Below are 16,981 nucleotides of genomic sequence, written 5' to 3' on the forward strand. Positions count from 1 at the left end.
TGAGAGGGCACAGCGCGGGGCTATTTCTCATCCCCAAGTGAGTGCCTCACGCACCTTGCCCTAGTCTTGACCCCCTTAGAGACAATAGCAGCTGATGGCAACCCTACATTTGTCCCCCACTGTCTCCCAGCAGGTCACGAGTCCCCTCCTCCCTCCTTGCCAGATGGGCCCTGTTACTGTCATTTTGCAGATGGGGAAACTGATGCCCCGATTTGCCAGAGGTCGCCCATTCCTCCCATCAGGGGCTGAAAGCCAGGTCTATTACTCTAGGCCAGATGGTGGCCTCAGCAGGGATACCCGGGGTCTGTCCTGGGTCTTCACCTGGAAAGCCAGCCTCTGGGGACAGTGAGGCTACTGGGACCCTGCTGAGCCGGAGGGTTCGAGTCAGGTGGGGGTGCCTCGGACTATATAGCTTGCTGGGAGGAAGCAGGACTTTACAGAACTTGGGAGTTTGATTCCCAAAGACTCCTGAGGCCCTGCCCACCCCAACTCTGCCCCTCACAGCACAGCTGGCCGATGGCCAGGCGTCAGGCCCACAGTCTGCTCCTGTGCACCTCTGACCCGTATGGCATAGCCCCTGACTTGCTCACTCCCTACACTCACAGGGCAGGGCAGAAAACTCCCTGTGGGCAAACATAATCCCAAGTAGGTCAAAATCCAGGACTTCCCAGCTAACTTCCTCGGCTCGCCTCAAGACACCCAAAAAGGAAGTCCCCGGCACTCATCCATTCAGCCCCATGTGGGTCTGATGTCCAAAGACTGACATCTGTGTGGCTGGACCAGCCGCCAGGCTGTGAGTCAGCCAGAAACAGCCCCAGCCAGGCAGCCAACCAGAATGGCGGAGGCACCCTGGCACTCTCTTTCTCTGTGAACCAAGGCTGAGACCATGGGGCACCCCCACCTTAACCGACAACGCCCAGCCCCCCAGGTCCACCAGAATCTCCCCTCAGGGCTCAGCCGGGAGCCAGGACCCTTATAGCAACGGCTTCCCCCAGAACAGTACGGCATCAGCAAGCGGCTTCTGGGTTTCTGTGAACCTAAGAAAAGCTGACTGGGCAATTTTCTGGGAAGCCCGGGGTCAGCAGGGAGCATAGGCAAGGATGAACACGTGTACACGTATGCATATGCGAACACACACAGCAGCCAGAGCGACTCTTCCAAACCACAAGTCTGATCACGTAACTACTTCCCACCATGCACCAAATAAAACCAGAATCCTTCCTGGAAGGCTTGCAAGGCCCGCACCCCGGAAAGCCCCACTCTGCCCCCCGCCCCCATACGGGACTCATGCAGAAGCCCGGACTCCTCTCTCCCCACCCCCCACACGTAACTCCAGGGAGCTGCAGCTGGCCATCCTGACAAGGTCAAGTGCCCTATTACCACCTCTCCTGGGGGCCGTATCCTTCATGCCCAGCACACGGGACAAATGCCGTCTTATCATTCATTTGAAGAAATACTTGACTGGAGCCCCCCCAGCTCCACCAAGAACGTAGGACAGAAACCATGGCCCTTCTGTTGGTGAGCGACTACCCGGGACCCATGACAGGGTCTGAATATGCACAGGTGTCTAGGACACACATGGCGAACGAGGGAGGAGTGAGTGAACGGACAAACGTGCACTGTCCCTCTGAGTCTCTCCTTTCCCCTCTCCCTCCTTTGATGAAAGCTCCCCTTCTCCCTGCCCACCCCCTCTCACATCCTGATCGGCCATCCTGGACCCCAGCACGCGGGGAGTTAACACCTGACTCCTGCCAGCCCCCAAAACTCTGGCTGGAGACAAGCTTTTCCAGCCTCTGGCTCCACGGGGCAGGCTAGGAGCAGGATGGGAAGGGACCCCTCGGCCAAAACCATCAAGCCTGCTTCCTTTCTCCAGTCTCTACCCCCTCCCTCCCACTGCACGGGGTGAGACGGGCTGTCTGTGTCCCTGGACTCCAAACCCCGGCGCTCCCCAGGCTGTAGCCCAGACCCCTGTCTTCAGTCCCTAGAGTCCCCAGGGGTAGAACCACAGCACTCCCACCCTCCTCCTGTCCCCCAGTCCTGGCCGGACTTGAAGCCAGGCGGAGGCCCAGGAACCAAGCACCTGCCAGGGAAGGCTTGGCCCCTGCTGCATCGGCAACTGTTTTCCAGAGGCCTGGCCCAGCCAGGAGGGACCTGACCGCCAAGCTGGGGAAGCCCAGGTGCCCAGGCCCTGGCTGCGGTAGCTTCTAGACCCGGCTGCCATCCGGGGAGGACAAGAGCCACAGCAAGGTCTCAGAGGAGGGGGCTGGGTGGACAAACGGCCCGACAGGCAGCACCACAGCTGTGCGTGCACGTGCATGCACATAAGGGTGTGTGTGTGTTTGCGTGTGCCAACACACTCGTAAGTATCTGTTGGGTTACGGTTATGAGGGGGGATTTAGAATGACTCTTCACTTTCCAAACTGTCTACAATCCTGTGTAACTTGACATAAAACGTCTTTTCCCCACAAGTAATTCATGTGTATTGTAGGAAGATTTGGAAAACGCAGAGAAGCACCCAGAATAAAATCCAAGTTCTGAGGAATCCCAACACTAACACGGAGAGGCATTTTCTTCCCCTCTCAGAAATATTCGTGTGTGTGTGTGTAACTTTTAAAAATTAAGCTGGATCATAATAAATATCTTCTTTTTCAGCCTGATTTTTAACAGTATAGGGTAAACCAGCAACACAGAGGAGACATAGCCCCTAGCACCACCCTGGGCCCAGGAGGGCCTCTCAGGCCACTCCCCCACCCCATCACACACACACACACACACACACACACACACACACGCGCGCGCGCGCGCATACATTCACACACACGCTCACACACGTGTGTACATTCACAACTCATGCATATGTGTATAGTCACACACTCGTGCACATACGTGTACATTCACACACGTGCACTCACATGCACATGAACACGTATCACTCTTCCCTTGCCCATCACACACATTAATACATACACACAAGTACAGTTACACACATGCATCACACTCCCCCCCCACCGCATCACACATGCATGAACACTCACACCCATTGCTCCTACACTCATACACACGTCCATCCTCATACACACTCACACACATGCACTCATATACTCACACACACCCTGTCTCTCTCTCTGTCACACACACACACACACACACACGCACACCCCAACATCATCCTTGCAACTCCAAGCAGGAAGAATCAGTCAGTGCCAGGCCAGAGAGGAAAATTGAGGCCCCAGGAAAACCAGCTCCAGATGTGCACTGGGCTTACATCTGGGCGGCCCCATGGCTTGGGGACCTGGTGAGGCCTGCCAGGGTGGGTCTGGTGAAGGGGGACTGGGTCCCCACGCTGGACCCAAGCCTGGTCTCTCCTGCACACCCTCTGGGAGCTTGGGTGTGCCCCCCACAACGGGCGTGAGGGAGGAGGGGGGCAGCTGAAATCTCGAACCGTAACAGGAGTTCTTCAGAGGGGACACAGGTAGGGGGAGGGCCAGGACAGGACAGGACGAGAAAGATTTCAGAGAACTCCCTGCTGATGAGTTAGGGGACACCCAGGGGGCTCTTCCACACCCGTGCCTACTTCCAACCCTGACTGCCCAGGACCGCGGTGCTGGGGACAGGAGAGGGGACAGCTGGGAGAGGCATCCAGTGCTCCACCACAGAACCAGCTGGAGGGGAGGCTATCTCCCGGCTGCCCCACCCAGTTCCGTTTGCAGTGGTCTGTCCTCGGCCCTCGCTGACCACGTCCCACTGCCATCGCTGGCCTGGAGCGTCTGGAGGGTCCTCAGGCTGGGCTGCCCCCAGGAGGAGAGTCTCTGTTGGAGGCAATCGGCTGGTGCTGGTCGTACTTACAAAGAAGAGCAAGTTGAAGAGGAAGAGAAAGTATTTGGTGACTTTGACACAGGCTGACCCCATCCTGCTGGTCCTGGAGCTCCCTGGGGAGGGGAGAGAAGGCAGGTAGGTCAGGGCCAGGCTGGGCCAGGTGGAAAGGGAACAATGCTGACCGCTATCAGTGACCCAGCGGCCCCCAAATCATCCCAGCTCATCCTCACGGCAATCCCAGAGGGAGGAACTAACACGAGGTCTTGTTTTATGGTACCCGGAGGCCCAGAGAGGTTCGATGACTGGCCCAAAGCCACACAGCCAGGAAGTGCGGGCCTACAGGCCATCTCGGTTGCCTGATGTTTGACAGTTAGTCTGGGTTGGCCACTCAACTGGGCAGGGCCTGGAGGGAAGTCACGTAGGACCCTCTTGGGCTTTGGAAATGCCCAGATGGATGCTGGTCAAAGGGAGGAGGCAAGGAAGTTGGCAGGTGGTTGCTGGAGACTCAGAGGTGAGACCACAGCTTATGGCACAGATTTGCAGCCCCGTCTGGGGCCAGGGGGCTGCTGGGAGAGAAGGAGAGTTCTGGCTTCTTAGAAAATGGACCGAGTGCGCCCTCCACCTTTTCCTCAAAGAAGGAACAAATATGCACGGTAGAATATCCAACGAATACAGAATAACACAAAGGGAACAAAAACTTTTATCTTACCCCAAAGATAAAAACCGTCACCATTTTAGGAGCTATACTTCCAGCATGTGTGTTTAACAGATGGTTTTAAACAAAACCGGGCTCATACTGTATAGAGTGGTTTGTAACCCGCCTTTTTCATTCCACAATATACTATCTCTGCATGCTGATAAAATGTTCTATGACACAACTTTACATGTTGTGTAGGATTCCATACTGCTGATCATTTGACACTTTGGAGGGCGAGATTCCTCCAGAAAACTCATGTATAGGCAGCATTTTGCAAATAATTTCCGGAGGTTTATAGGCCCCACAAAGCTCGCTCAGGAACCCCCAAGGATCCTAGGGTTAAAGTCCCGGATACAGATATATCACAAAGCATGTAATCAACACTCTATGATTAGACCCATGGTTGTTCCCAATTTTTCACTGTTTTCCTGGGCAATACACTCGTGCTTCTGAGACACAAACTGTGCTTGAGCACACTGGCTGTACCTCCCCACACTGATGGACCTCAGGCCGGAAGAGGGAAGCTGGAAGCTGGCTGCCCTCGCCCCCTCCCTGAAGACACACAATCCAGGAATGACAACAGCCCAGCTCTTGGGCTCCGTGGGGCGAAAGGAGCCAGGGCCGGGCAGCTGGGGCCGGGACAGCTGCATGGGGCAGCTGCATGGGCAGAGCTGGGCTTGGGGGTGGGGAAGCAGGCACTGGGCCCAGTGCTGTTCCCACTGGCCTGCGGACGGGAGGTGGAGGGGCAGGCCACAGAGCAGAGGGGAGGAGGGCCAAGGGGTGGGCTTTACCCCTTCCTCCTCTTGCAAGGGTAAAAGGCAGCCCTAAGCCTTGTGAATACATCCTGTCCATATGGAGGTCCCCTCTGCCTTTTCTGCATGTAATAATCTTCTATCATCCTTGCCAGTGGGAGCTCCGCTTTGACTTTCCGCACCTCCAGTAACGGGGGAGAGGGCTTAAGGGGGAGGACCCACCACCTACCTCCCAAGGGACCCAGTTCAGTTTTCTCACGTCTCAATTAGAGAACATTTTCCTTAGCTGCCTTTCTGTGCGTCGCATTTGGGCACAACATGAAGCAAAGCCGTCCAAAGAAGGAAAAGGCTATCTGAGTGGTAATGAGCGCCCTGTTACAAGTGGCATGGAAGCAAAGCCTGAACAAAGGCTTGCGGGGATTCAAGTGCAACGTGAGGAGAGGGGCCTGAACGGCTCTTCCAGTCTACCAGGGTCCAAGGCTGGGGTCTGAGAAACGCAGGGACAACAACGGGGAGTTAGGAGCCAGGGAAACCCCGGCCATAGCAACTCCCCCCGGGGCCTATCCCAGATCCGGAGCGGGGAGAACAGGGGCTCCCTGTGTCAGGAGGTCTAGAGATCTGAGATCTTGAACCGAGGCCTGGCCTGAGGGAGACCTGCAGGGGACGGTCCCCATGAAGGAGCGTGACTGTTCTCTTCTCCCCCCTCCAGCACAGAAGACCACAGGTTCTTCATGAACTTGTGCGGAACAAGAAACAGCAGAGGAAAGAGTCTCTCTTGGAGGGGAAGGGGGCGTGTTTCTCATGCTTGCCTGGCTAGGTCTCCTCCCTGTAAGTGACGCGGGACGCCCCGGGGGGCTGACCCAGGCTGAGCCCCAAGCAGTCTACAGACAGGTCACGATTCACTGGAAGAGCCTCGCGGAGCTCTGGCAGCGGCCAAGGGCCCGAGCAGCGCGCGCTGGGATCTTGTGCAACCGGAGACACACGCAAACGGTCTTTGGCAACCGTTGTCTGTCTGTTTCTAGGCAGTACGGGAAGGGAGTTTCTACACATTCCACTTCCACATCCTCTGCTCAGGCTGGGGCGCCAGGGCAGCCTCACAGGGTTGTGGGTGCTCAGGAAAGAAAGGGCAGTTGGCGGACGAGAGTAAAGTCTGGGCCCGCTGAGTGAGGAAGAGTGGCCGCCAATGAGTGGCACCGACTCCAGGAGGCCACCCGCGTCTCACGCGCCCAGAAAGCGAGGGAGGTGTTCCTATCCCTGGAGGACGTGGCTCAGAGAGGTGAAGTAACTCATCCAAGCCGCACAGTGCCCAAGCAGGGGTGGGCTCCAGAGCCCAAGACCCTTCCCCTGTGAAGTGCGTCCTGTCTGAGTGGCCTCGACTATATAAAGGGATCTCTGGGGACGGCTGGGATTCCCAAGCGGGCAAGAAGGAGACAGAACCTGCTAAACTGGTATTCACGGATGCTCCAGACTCTGAGCAACCTCGCTGGTCTCGGGCACTCACATGAATTGTACTAGACATTGGGCAAAGCCCTTCCGTGTCCTATAAGCAAAGAAAGGCACAGAAGGGTGAAGGAGCTTGTCCCCAGTCACTGGTATGTTGACCAGCAAGGGCAGAATTCAGGCCACCTAACCCCTTAGGCCACCCCATCTTCTCCGGGAGGCAGCTGGGGAGGGGGGGTGGGGCTCAGATGTTAGAACAGGAGCCAGCAGCCCCACGACTGGCAGGCAGTTTGGCCAATCTGGGAAGCCCCAGAGGCTCCCTGGGGATCTCCTGAGGGAGGAGAAGGTGCCCAGAACCAGTGGCACACTGGCCAACATCCAAGGGTGCAAAGTCTCTCTTCCCTGTAAGGTACAGACATTTCCCCCTCAAAGCGACACGGAGAAGACGGGTAGCCCCAAGAAGGTCCGGGGTCACAGCCCAGGCTGAGAACGTGCCCCGGTGGCTCTGAGACGGGGTGTGGCAGCAACATCAGGGAGCTCCCAGAGTTGGGGTCAGAAGGCCTGGGGATCTGAGCCTCAGTCTTCTCATCCACGAGACAGGCGGAAGGGCTGGTGTGGGGCGAGAGTTGGCCAACTGGGTCTGTGGAGCAAATCCAACCCACCACCTATTTTTTTGTACAACTTGCGACCTAAGAACAGATTGCACATTTTTAAATAGTTGGGGAAAAAACATAAAAAGATTTTGTAGCACATAGAGGTGGCAAAAGTTGAATGTAAGAACTGCAGTCAGGGAGGAGACAAAGGACCCCGGATAAGAGTTCTGGCTCTGCCAACACGTGGCCACAGGGAAGGGACTTCTAGGTCCTCGTTCTCCTCACCTACAGAGTGAGGGGCCTGACTGAACCCACTGCTGTAAACAGATAAGTCAGTACCTCGTACGGTCAGGGCTCCCTGGGCCTGTGTCGATCGGTACTTGTGGAAGAAGTAAGGGGTGAGGGTTTCATTTGCAGATGAAGTTGAAGAGAACGTTATGCTTCCTTGTGTATACTTTCCGTAAACACTGGTGGGTCTGCCCACGCCTCCTGGCAAGCGTGTACGGATGGCCGACGACACAAGGGAATGACACGAATGCGCGTTTTATTGGAAAATTCCAGAGCAGTCTCCGACAGCTGTCTGAGCAGTAGGTAGGAGGGACTGTTTTATGTTATACTTTATAGCAGGTAAATTGACCATTTCTAAGCAACCACAATTTAAATTGACCAAATACACCATTTTACGCCTAATCAATTTGTACTGAGAGATTACTGCGCTGATATTTTACCAACGCCTGCTCATCCTTCAAGACTGACTTCAGAAACCACCTCCAGGAAGACGCCTCTACTCCAGCCAGCCTTGTCTCTACCACCATAGTCACCTAGTCCCTGTCAACACAGATTGCTGCTTAGCCACGCCCCCTCTCCGCTTCCTTCCAATAGCTTCGGATACTGGATTCGTTGTTCCAAGAACAGGTTCCGGCGTTAGAGGGCCTGCCTGGGTTTGAATGTAATTCTCTCATCTCCCAGCTGTGTGATCTTGAACAGCTGACTTAACCTCTCTGAGCGTCACCTTACTCATTTTTGAAAGGAGGAAAATGAAACCCATTTGGAAGCTTTGTCCGGAGATTAAATTAGATAATGTGGATCAAATGCCTGGCATATGGTAGGCTTTCAATAAATGGAGGTTACCACTAGAATTCATGATGCTGTATGGTAATTGTCTACTTCATTGTCCATCTCCCCTGTGGACCGTGATACTTTGAGGGGAAAGACTATGTATTATTTATGAGACCAAAGTAGGCTCCCAGCAAATGTTGCAGAATCAAAGATGGAACGGGTGGCTGGACAGAGCCACGGATGGGGGTTGGCGGTGGGAGGATGCAGGGATAACTGGCGGGCTGGGTGGATGGAAGGATGATGGACAGACGGATGGAGGGATGGGTGGAGGGGAGAATGGAGGGATGGTGAAGTGAGGAGGGACTTCCAGATAAAACACGTGGACTTTCAAGCGCCCAGCCACCTGAAAGGGGTCTGATACCCACGGCCCCTGAGTCAGCGGAGACTGTTTTTAGACCTCCTCTGTCCTCATCCAAGGGGTGGGGTGGGGGTTTTGTGGGGCGAGCTCCCTGAGCCAGCTCTGGGTGCCAGGACCCACCGCCAAGGCTCCTTCACTTTCCCCGAAGCCCCCTGGGTACAGGAAGCAGGACTGGGAAAGACCTGGTGTCTTCGTGAGCACCGTTGTCCGTGTGGGGCACCTGAGAATTTGCACTCGTAGGGTAGGAGGCTCAGTCTGGCAGGGGCCCTCCAGCCTGACCCTGGAACATGCATGTCCCCAAACGGCCTCGTGGAAAACAGTTACGTGACGGAGCGGCACCGGCAGGCCCAGAGTGGGGAGGTGCGGGTTCAGTGCCCACTCTGGTGGGACACGGGGTACCGGACCCAGCGCGGTGACCGCCCTCCCTGGGCCCGCCTCCTCACCTGTGCGATGCCGGGCTGGAACCAGATCAGCGTTTCCTGGGGTGGCGCCTCACAATGAGTCCTCGAAGATGCGCTGTTAAGAACAGAAGGTTTGCTGTCACCGGGTGTGTAAAGTGCCACTTCTTCTCCCCGAGAGCCACCACACACTAGGCTGTTAACATCCTCAAGATCGCCGCGGCAAACACTGCTGAACTGAAACCACTTTTCACTTAATAGCCCTCAAGGCCACACGGAGCACGTCTTAGGAAATGCCAGACCAGAGGCGCCTGCTCGGGGGCCGGCGCTAAGGATTCTACGTGCTGCAGGGTTCGGGGGCCAGGGATGGGGTGGGGATGGCCTTTCCACCCAACAGCTGTCCCAGACCAAACACCTAAAAGCCACACCCACCCACACTCCCTCTCCCTCCTCCCCCTCATCCCGCAGCCTGAAGGTGTCTCCTCTAGTCCCACACCTCACCCAGCCCAAATCTCACCTCCTGCCTGGACCAGTGCAGCTCCCTGCTGGTCACAGGCTCCACTCCTGTCCTCCCCCATCCCTCATCCACGCTGCAGGAAGGGGTTTGAAAACCGTAAACCAGACCTTGTCACTCCCCTGCCTGCAGCCCTGTAACCTTGACGTAGCCAACATGTCCCCTATAAAATCCAGCCTCTTAGGCAGCAGGCGGGGCCCCGTCTGGTTTGCCCTGCCCCTCCCCTGTCCTCAGCACCGCACGCCTTGGCCCTCCCCATACACACGCTCATTCCTAAGGCCACTCTTTTCTGTGACTTGGTACACTAGGTCCTTGCCTGCTTCAGAGCCTTTGTCCTGGTGGTTCCCCCAAAGCTCCCGGCTGGTTCCTCCACTTCCTATAGGTCAAGTTCCCTCCTCCCTGAGGCCTTCCCTGAACACCTCATCTGCACAGCAGAATCCAAACATGCCAACATCCAGCCCCCGTCCCTGCCCCAACCAAGTTGTCCAAATCTCAGGTTGGGGTGAGGGGGTCTCCCCTGTTGACTGTAAGGAACAGCACCCTGGACACTGGGGCCTATCACATGGCCTGCTCACCGCAGTTAGCTTATTGGTTCACTTAGTGCGTCTAGAGCCCCCATTAGAACATGGCTCCTTCAGGGGAGGGCTGTGTCTGTCTCGCTCACCCCGGATCCCAGAGCCTGGAGCTGTGCCTAGTACGTGCTAAGCGCTCGGTATGTATTTGCAGGAAGAAGGAAGGGGAAGGGGGTGTCTGGGGAGCTCAGGAAAGATTTCTCAGAGGAGATGAGACAAACCAACTTTGATCCTGCACCTGCAGGTTTCTGGTCCTTAAGAATGACGTTGTTGGTTTATGGGAAGGGGAGGCTGCTTACTCCCAAGAATGGATTTTAATCTCCTCTAGGTCAGAAAAGCTGGGAGCCCTATCCCTAGATGCAGATGGGCAGGCGCGTGCTTTCCCTGGGTCACTCACCCTGGAAAGCCAAGAGGTTCGTACTTCGCCCATCTCCCAACTGGCTTAGGGCAGTGGTCCCCAATCTCGGCTGTGCGTAGAATCACCCTGGAAGCTGTACAGCTTGCTCGTGCCTGCACCCCGCCCCCTCCCCGAGATCCTGATTAAATTGGTCTGGGTTACAGTCCAGACTACAGGGTCTTTTAAGTTTCCAGGGGATGCTAATGTGTTGAGACCCACTTCCATCGGCCTGGTCCCCAGCGTGGCCTGGTCCCTCTGCTCCCAGTGCGACGCAGGCAGGCCTGCGGGTCCTGGGGCAGCAGGGCCTGGCTGGGGAGAATCTCACACGAAGTTCCCTGTACCTCTGCTCCTCTTGCTAGAGGCTCACGCCACCCCTCCCCCACACAACACCGGGGTGATTTATCCCAGGAGGAATATCTGTTCTGCAGAAGACCTTCCAGATCCCCGCATTTCCCAGAGGGGATGGAGACAGCAAGAGCTCACAAGTCACACAGCAAGATCAGGGCTGACGCACAGGGAGGACTTGGACATCCCCAGGCCACCTGCTGCCTGTCCTGGCTCCCCGGGCCTTCTGCATAGACAGGTATAGGACAGTCACACGGCAGCCCTTCGTTCCCACCCCCGAGCTGCCTCATATGCCTCAGCTCAGCCACATCGCCTTGGGAAACACTACAGAGCTGCCTCTGTCAGCAGATGGGCATAGTAAACGTACCTGCCCCACACAGGTATGAAGACGAACCACAGTCAGGTTTATGCATAGTAGGGCTCAGTCTGTGCTGGGCACCCTGGCCATCCCTCCCGCCCTCCCTGCCTGAAGATACCAAATCTGCGCATCGTAGCCAGCTATGTGCCCTTGAGCAATCACTTCACCACGGTGCCTCAGCTTTCCCACTTGTAAAATGGACTAATGGATTATGGCAAGGCTTCCAGGAGCTAATATCTGTAAAGTGCCTGGCCCCCAGGAAGTGTCAAATAAATGCTATCAAATTACAACAATGATGATTACTACCCAGAGTCATTGATTTCCTGACCAACAGTCCAAAGCGCTCTCGCCGGGGGTGGGGGGTGGGGGCGCGAGGGGGCTGGATCCAGCCTCCAAATGTATGCCTGGCCTGGGGGCCTCCGTGCCAGAGTGTGACCGCTGCTGCTCCTGGGCAAGAGGGTAGGGGTTAAACAGGGCAGGGCAGGGCAGGGCAGGGCTGGGCCGGCCAAGGAACAGGGCCTCTGACCTGAGCATGGGCGGTGCCTCTGTCTCTGAGCCTCTGGCTGTGTCTCAGAGGCCTGCCTGAGGCCTGGAGGGCCAGCCAGTTTGGTGAGTTGACAACTGATCTCACCTGATCTCACCAGGAACTCAGAGAAAGCCTGGCCTGGCTGTTGGTTTCTGGAAACCGGCCTATCCTGCGGGCTCTCCACCCGCAAACTAGTCCTCAGCCACTCAGCTCCCCAGTTCTCTGGACTTTGTCCTGGTCATCCATGAAAAGAGGCTGGTCACAGGTGGCTGTGTTTGTTTTCATGTGGGGCAGGTGATGTGTTTCCTGAAACCTCGGCTGGCTCCGGGGGCTGGCTTTTTGACCTCTGCATGATCTTATTTTTCATTCCCCAATCTTCCCTTTTGTTGTTGTTGTTGTTAAAAGAGAAAAGAAAAAGTATAATAGGCCGTTTCTCTGGGCAACAGGAAAATCACAAGGCCACAGAACGTGATTAGGCTCACGTTTCCTTTAAGACCTGAGTCTGAATCCCAGCTCTGCTTCACAGAACCTCTCCGAGCCTTCCCATCTCATCTCTCACATGGGGGTACGAATGCCACCACCTCCACCATCCCGGGTCAGAAGACACTCAGATCAGACCCTCCCAGGAATCACAGGATCTTAGAGCCCCAGGCCCTCCTGTTTGTCTTACAGATACGGAACCCGCTTCTGCCGCACCATCCCATGAGCCCAGGTGACGGGTCCTCTCCTAAGGACCTTAACACCTGGAGCTGGGACTGACTCCTGGCATTTGGAGGAAGAAGGCCAGGGGCACTCCAGGAACGCAGGCAGCCACCATGGCTGGCCGGACTGTGGCACAGGAGTAACAGCACCTTATAGTTTGTATCATACCACTCCCACTGTCTCTTATTTAATCTCTGTAACGAACCCCACAGAGATACTGCCATACCCATTTAATAGATAAGGAAACTGAGTCTCAGGCGTTCAGTGACCCGCCCAAGGCCACACAGGAAGTGGCTAAGCTCCCTCCTCCTCACCTGCTGCCGAAGTGAATGAAGTAGATGGTGGAGCCAGCTCAGCCCACCCTTCCGCACCCCTGCCTGCCTGCCCCTCATCCCGCCACGGCTCCAAGGCTGCTTCTTGGCTTCCTGTCAGGAAGGAAAAGATCAGCCCCACCAATCCTGGCCAGAGTGTTCTTTCAGCGTGGCTGATGATGGCTGACAGATGTGGCCCTTCCTACGAGGCTCTGCTCTGAAACCCAAGCAATGAGACCGGCAGGCCATTAGCATGAGGAGGACGAGGCCACTTTACAGACAGTACGACACCAAGAAGCGCAGATACCTTGAGCCTTCCAGCCTCCCCACCTGGCACCATGCAGCCAAAGGCTCAAACTGAGGCTGAACCATAGCCTCTGACCTCTCCCTCTCCATGGCTCCCTTTCTGGACTGTTTTTGGCCTTCTTAGCAGGCTACTTGGGCCCCATGCAGACCCTGCCCCCTCCCAATGCTGATCCTAGGGCTTATATATTTTGACTCACAGTGCCAGAAGGATGCCTTTGACATCACCTACTTTGTCCCCATTTCTCAGATGAAGAGACTGAGGCCCAGAGAGGACTATGAATCCCCACCCTTCTGGGGAATGTGAGTGCTCAGTATGTACGGTGGGGGAAGGGAGGGGATTGGTTAAAGCCATCTCCTTCCCAACCTGTTTCACATAACGATACATGTAGAGAAGTATCTGTTTGGTCCCTGGGGTGGATAGAGAGGAATGCTCCTGGTCTGAGTTGGCCAGCCCAGGGCTCTGTCCCCATGGGCTGAGAAGATAACCAACCATCTCAACACATTGGGGACACTCACCACATCGGCTGGGAAGCCCTAACTTGGAGGAATATTTAGAACTCTCTGAGAGGCTATCCAGGAGCCTCAGATTCGAGGGCCCCTAACAGGAAGACCCGGATGGGCCCTCAGAATTTAGCCACCTTCCGAGGACCCCTCCCCATCCCCGTGGCAGAGGACAGAACAATGAACCAGGTCATAGTATGGCCTTTGAATTGAGAGAGACTTAAATTCCAATCCCACTTCACAGAGCTGTGTGACTTTTGGCAAGTTGCCTACCCACCTTGAGCCTCAGTGTCCTCATCTGTAAAATGGGGCTATCAAGCCTTGGCCGGGGAAATGGTGGGATCAGCTTGCCAAACGCTCGGATGCAAGCACACAGAGACGGGGGGCTGTGGGAAGAGTCAGGCGAAATGACTCCCCTCCTCACACGGCAGGAGGAGGGTGTGCACGAAGACTGTCCTTTGAGACGTAGGACACACACGGCTTCCCGCAAACTGCCCCAGGAAGTTTCCTGTCCCCGCAAACCTGAAACAGACATCGGGCAGAGGGAAGACCGATGGATGGCATCAGCGTTTACGGAAGCATCTCCGAGGGAGCGGTGCTTCGCTAACTTCAGCCAATCAACCCCATGCCGCTCAGTGAGGCGGAAAGCGTGGCTTCGTCATCCTGGGTTATCAGCGGGGGCCCAGGAAGGTGGTAGCCCTTGCCCTTGTCACATGAGCTTTGCGTTCCAGACCCCCTAACCCTGGAGTCCAGGGTCCTGCCTACTTTGTGGCCCGAGGGGCGGCCCGGCCCACCCGGGGGCTCCCAAGTGGCTGTCTCCGCTCAGAGTTTGCGTCCTGCACCGAGCCCACTGCAGGCCATTGAATCTCCAACTCCAGGCAGGCCCTGAGCCGGACACGGGGAGGAAGGAGGAGACCCCCCTGCCCTCAGGGAGTGCCCCGTTTGGAGGGACCCGGATGTGAACGGGAGCAATCACACACCAACATCATCTTAAAGCGGCACCCAGCCAATACTAACCAAAGCTGACATTTTTGCAGTTACCTGTCACCAGCCATCATGCCAAGCGCTTCACACGGCTCAGTTCACCCTTGCGATGACCCGACGAGGTGGCTTCTGCTTTTATCTCCATTTTACGGAGGGAGAAACTGAGGCTCGGGGTGGGAAAGGGACTTGCCCAAGGTGACACAGACCGTAAAGCTGGGAGTTGAACCCCACCAGTCCGACCCTTTGCTGTTATCTACACTGTCTGCAGAAACAAAGTTACAAATGATAGCCAACTAAAATAGTTTCACCAAGGCCTAACCCAAGTTCACTGGGTTTTACAGTCTGGCCTCCCAACCAACTGAAGACATTCTGGAACCACACTCGAGAGCCAGGGACCAGCTCGCACACCCATCACAGAGCCTGGAGGCAGGCGGTTAGCAAAGGGTTAACCTCTGCATCAGGGCTGGGGTTCGTAAGACTCTGAGGCTGGGTGCTAAGTGTGCCCTAGGGAGGCAATTAGGGAGAAGGAAGGGACCCCACATGGCATCAGGCAAGCTCTTTGGTCACAGCATCCTGTCCCTAGGCACTGGGTTCAGGAAGAAAGAAAAAAGGCAGCAGAGATGCTACCTCCTCCAGGCAGCCTTCCCAGAACATTCTCCTGCACAGACTCTTTCAGGGGCTGTCTGGCAGCCCTAATTATCTCGGCATGAGGAGTTAGGGTGGGCATCAGACAGCCGTGGGGTCAAACCCTAGCTCTGTCTACTCCTAACTGCCACTAAACTTTTCTGAGCCTCAGTTCCCTCATCTGTAAAATGGACTAATACCTCCCACCTCCCAAGGCTACAGTTCTCAGCGCCTCTAGGCCTGAGAGGCATTCTGGCTCCAGGGATATTTGATGGGAAGAGCCAGGGACAGACACGGGGGCGGGGTGAATGAGACGCAGTCCAGGAAAAGTGCTGCGCACACGGGTATGGGGACTGTCTCTCTCATGGGTCCTTGGAGGGAGACACAGAAAAGATGGGGCCAAGGGTGGAGGGCAGGAGCAGGTCTCGAACCCCATGAGCTCTGGGGGCATGGGGGTCTTCCTGGCTGGGACCCAACTAAAGTGGCTCAGGCCAGGAGAGAAGGGAAGAGCGGGGCTCTCTGCTTTTTCCTTCAGTCCTTCCCCTCCCCTGCCTCTTCCCCCGTGTATCTGTCCCTATTTCCCCCCGTGGCTTCCTCTGAGCTTCGCCCTGGCCCCTGTCTCTCCCTGTGTTCAAGACCAGCTCTCAAGCCTCCTTCTCGCGCATCCTTCCTCCTTAGAGCCTCTGACGTCCGGAATGTCCAGGGCAACCTCACCAGCATACAGGCCCCCGGCTCCAGCCTAGCCAGCCTTCCCCATAGCAGGTCCCAGCTCCAGCAAGGAGCGGCCTGGGGAAATCCGTTTCCACAGTCAGCTGTAGGCATCCGGGACCTCCGAGCCTGGGATGAAGGGCTGTACCTCCCATGTGGTGGGTAGAACCCAAGCCCCAGGTTCCCGGGCAGGGTGATGGCCATTTAGGCAGCCCAGACACCCGACAGCTGGGGCACAGCCTGTTATGGCTCTATTCCCAGGAACAGAGAGCCCCAGGCCTGGGCAGAGCCAGCCAGGGTGGCTTTGGGTCTCGGTACCTCCAGAGACCTTCTGGCTTCAGAGGTACTTGGTGGGTAGGCAGAGGTAGACTGGTAGGGGGTGTTGCTGGGCGGGACAGGGGAGAGGTAAGGAAAGAGAGACAGAGAATGACAGGGAGAGAGGGAGGGACACAGATCCTAGGTGAAGGGAGCCTTCTGTGCATCCAGGACTCCAGCCCTCTCTGGTCTGCACAGGAAGTCCCCAGGGAAGCCTAAGGCAAAACCCGGCCAGGAATGAAGTCCCTGCTTACCCAAGCAGGATCCCACCCCAGGAGCCAGCCCAGCTTGGCCTCCCCCTACCCACCATCTCCTCTAGCCAACAGCCCGCCTCCCCTGTGGCCTCCCTGAGACTGGTGCCCTCCAGTTCTTACCCGCACTGTCCTTCCCCCACCGGCCATTAACAATGGCCCATCCCCTCCCCAGAACATTCTCCTCAGCCTTGGCCTCCCCCAGATTCTGGGAGCACCAGGCAGAGCCATGGCCGGAAACTGCCCCCTCTGAGATTCCCCTTCTGAGAAGTCTGGGTCTGTATCACCAGAGGGAATACTAGAGGTACTCACAGACCCCGAAGATTGCTGAAGCAGGCAGAGGACATGACCTCAGCCTGAAGTGGCTAAGCCAAAATGAGCACCCAGGTCCCAA

The 16,981-nt window shown here is 56.3% G+C and overlaps 1 protein-coding gene across 3 annotated transcripts in view; it reads right to left on the minus strand.

Moving 5' to 3' along the window:
- The window catches only part of CD82 (CD82 molecule), a 49,337-nt gene that overhangs the window by 19,004 nt on the left and 13,352 nt on the right, over nt 1-16,981 (minus strand). The window contains exons 2-4 of one of the 3 annotated variants that reach the window (XM_049617644.1): nt 13,983-14,227; nt 9,219-9,291; nt 3,847-3,929 (exon numbers count right to left, since the gene is read on the minus strand). In XM_049617644.1, coding sequence (XP_049473601.1) covers nt 3,847-3,909 — 63 coding nt within the window. In that variant the 5' untranslated portion in view covers nt 3,910-3,929; nt 9,219-9,291; nt 13,983-14,227. Of the gene's footprint in view, nt 1-3,846; nt 3,930-9,218; nt 9,292-13,982; nt 14,228-14,746; nt 14,937-16,981 lie in introns of those variants that run through there. The other 2 variants (XM_049617638.1, XM_049617631.1) reach the window with 2 other exon arrangements.

This window comes from Panthera uncia, chromosome D1 (genome assembly GCF_023721935.1).
Source record: "Panthera uncia isolate 11264 chromosome D1, Puncia_PCG_1.0, whole genome shotgun sequence".
NCBI classification, from domain to species: domain Eukaryota; kingdom Metazoa; phylum Chordata; class Mammalia; order Carnivora; family Felidae; genus Panthera; species Panthera uncia.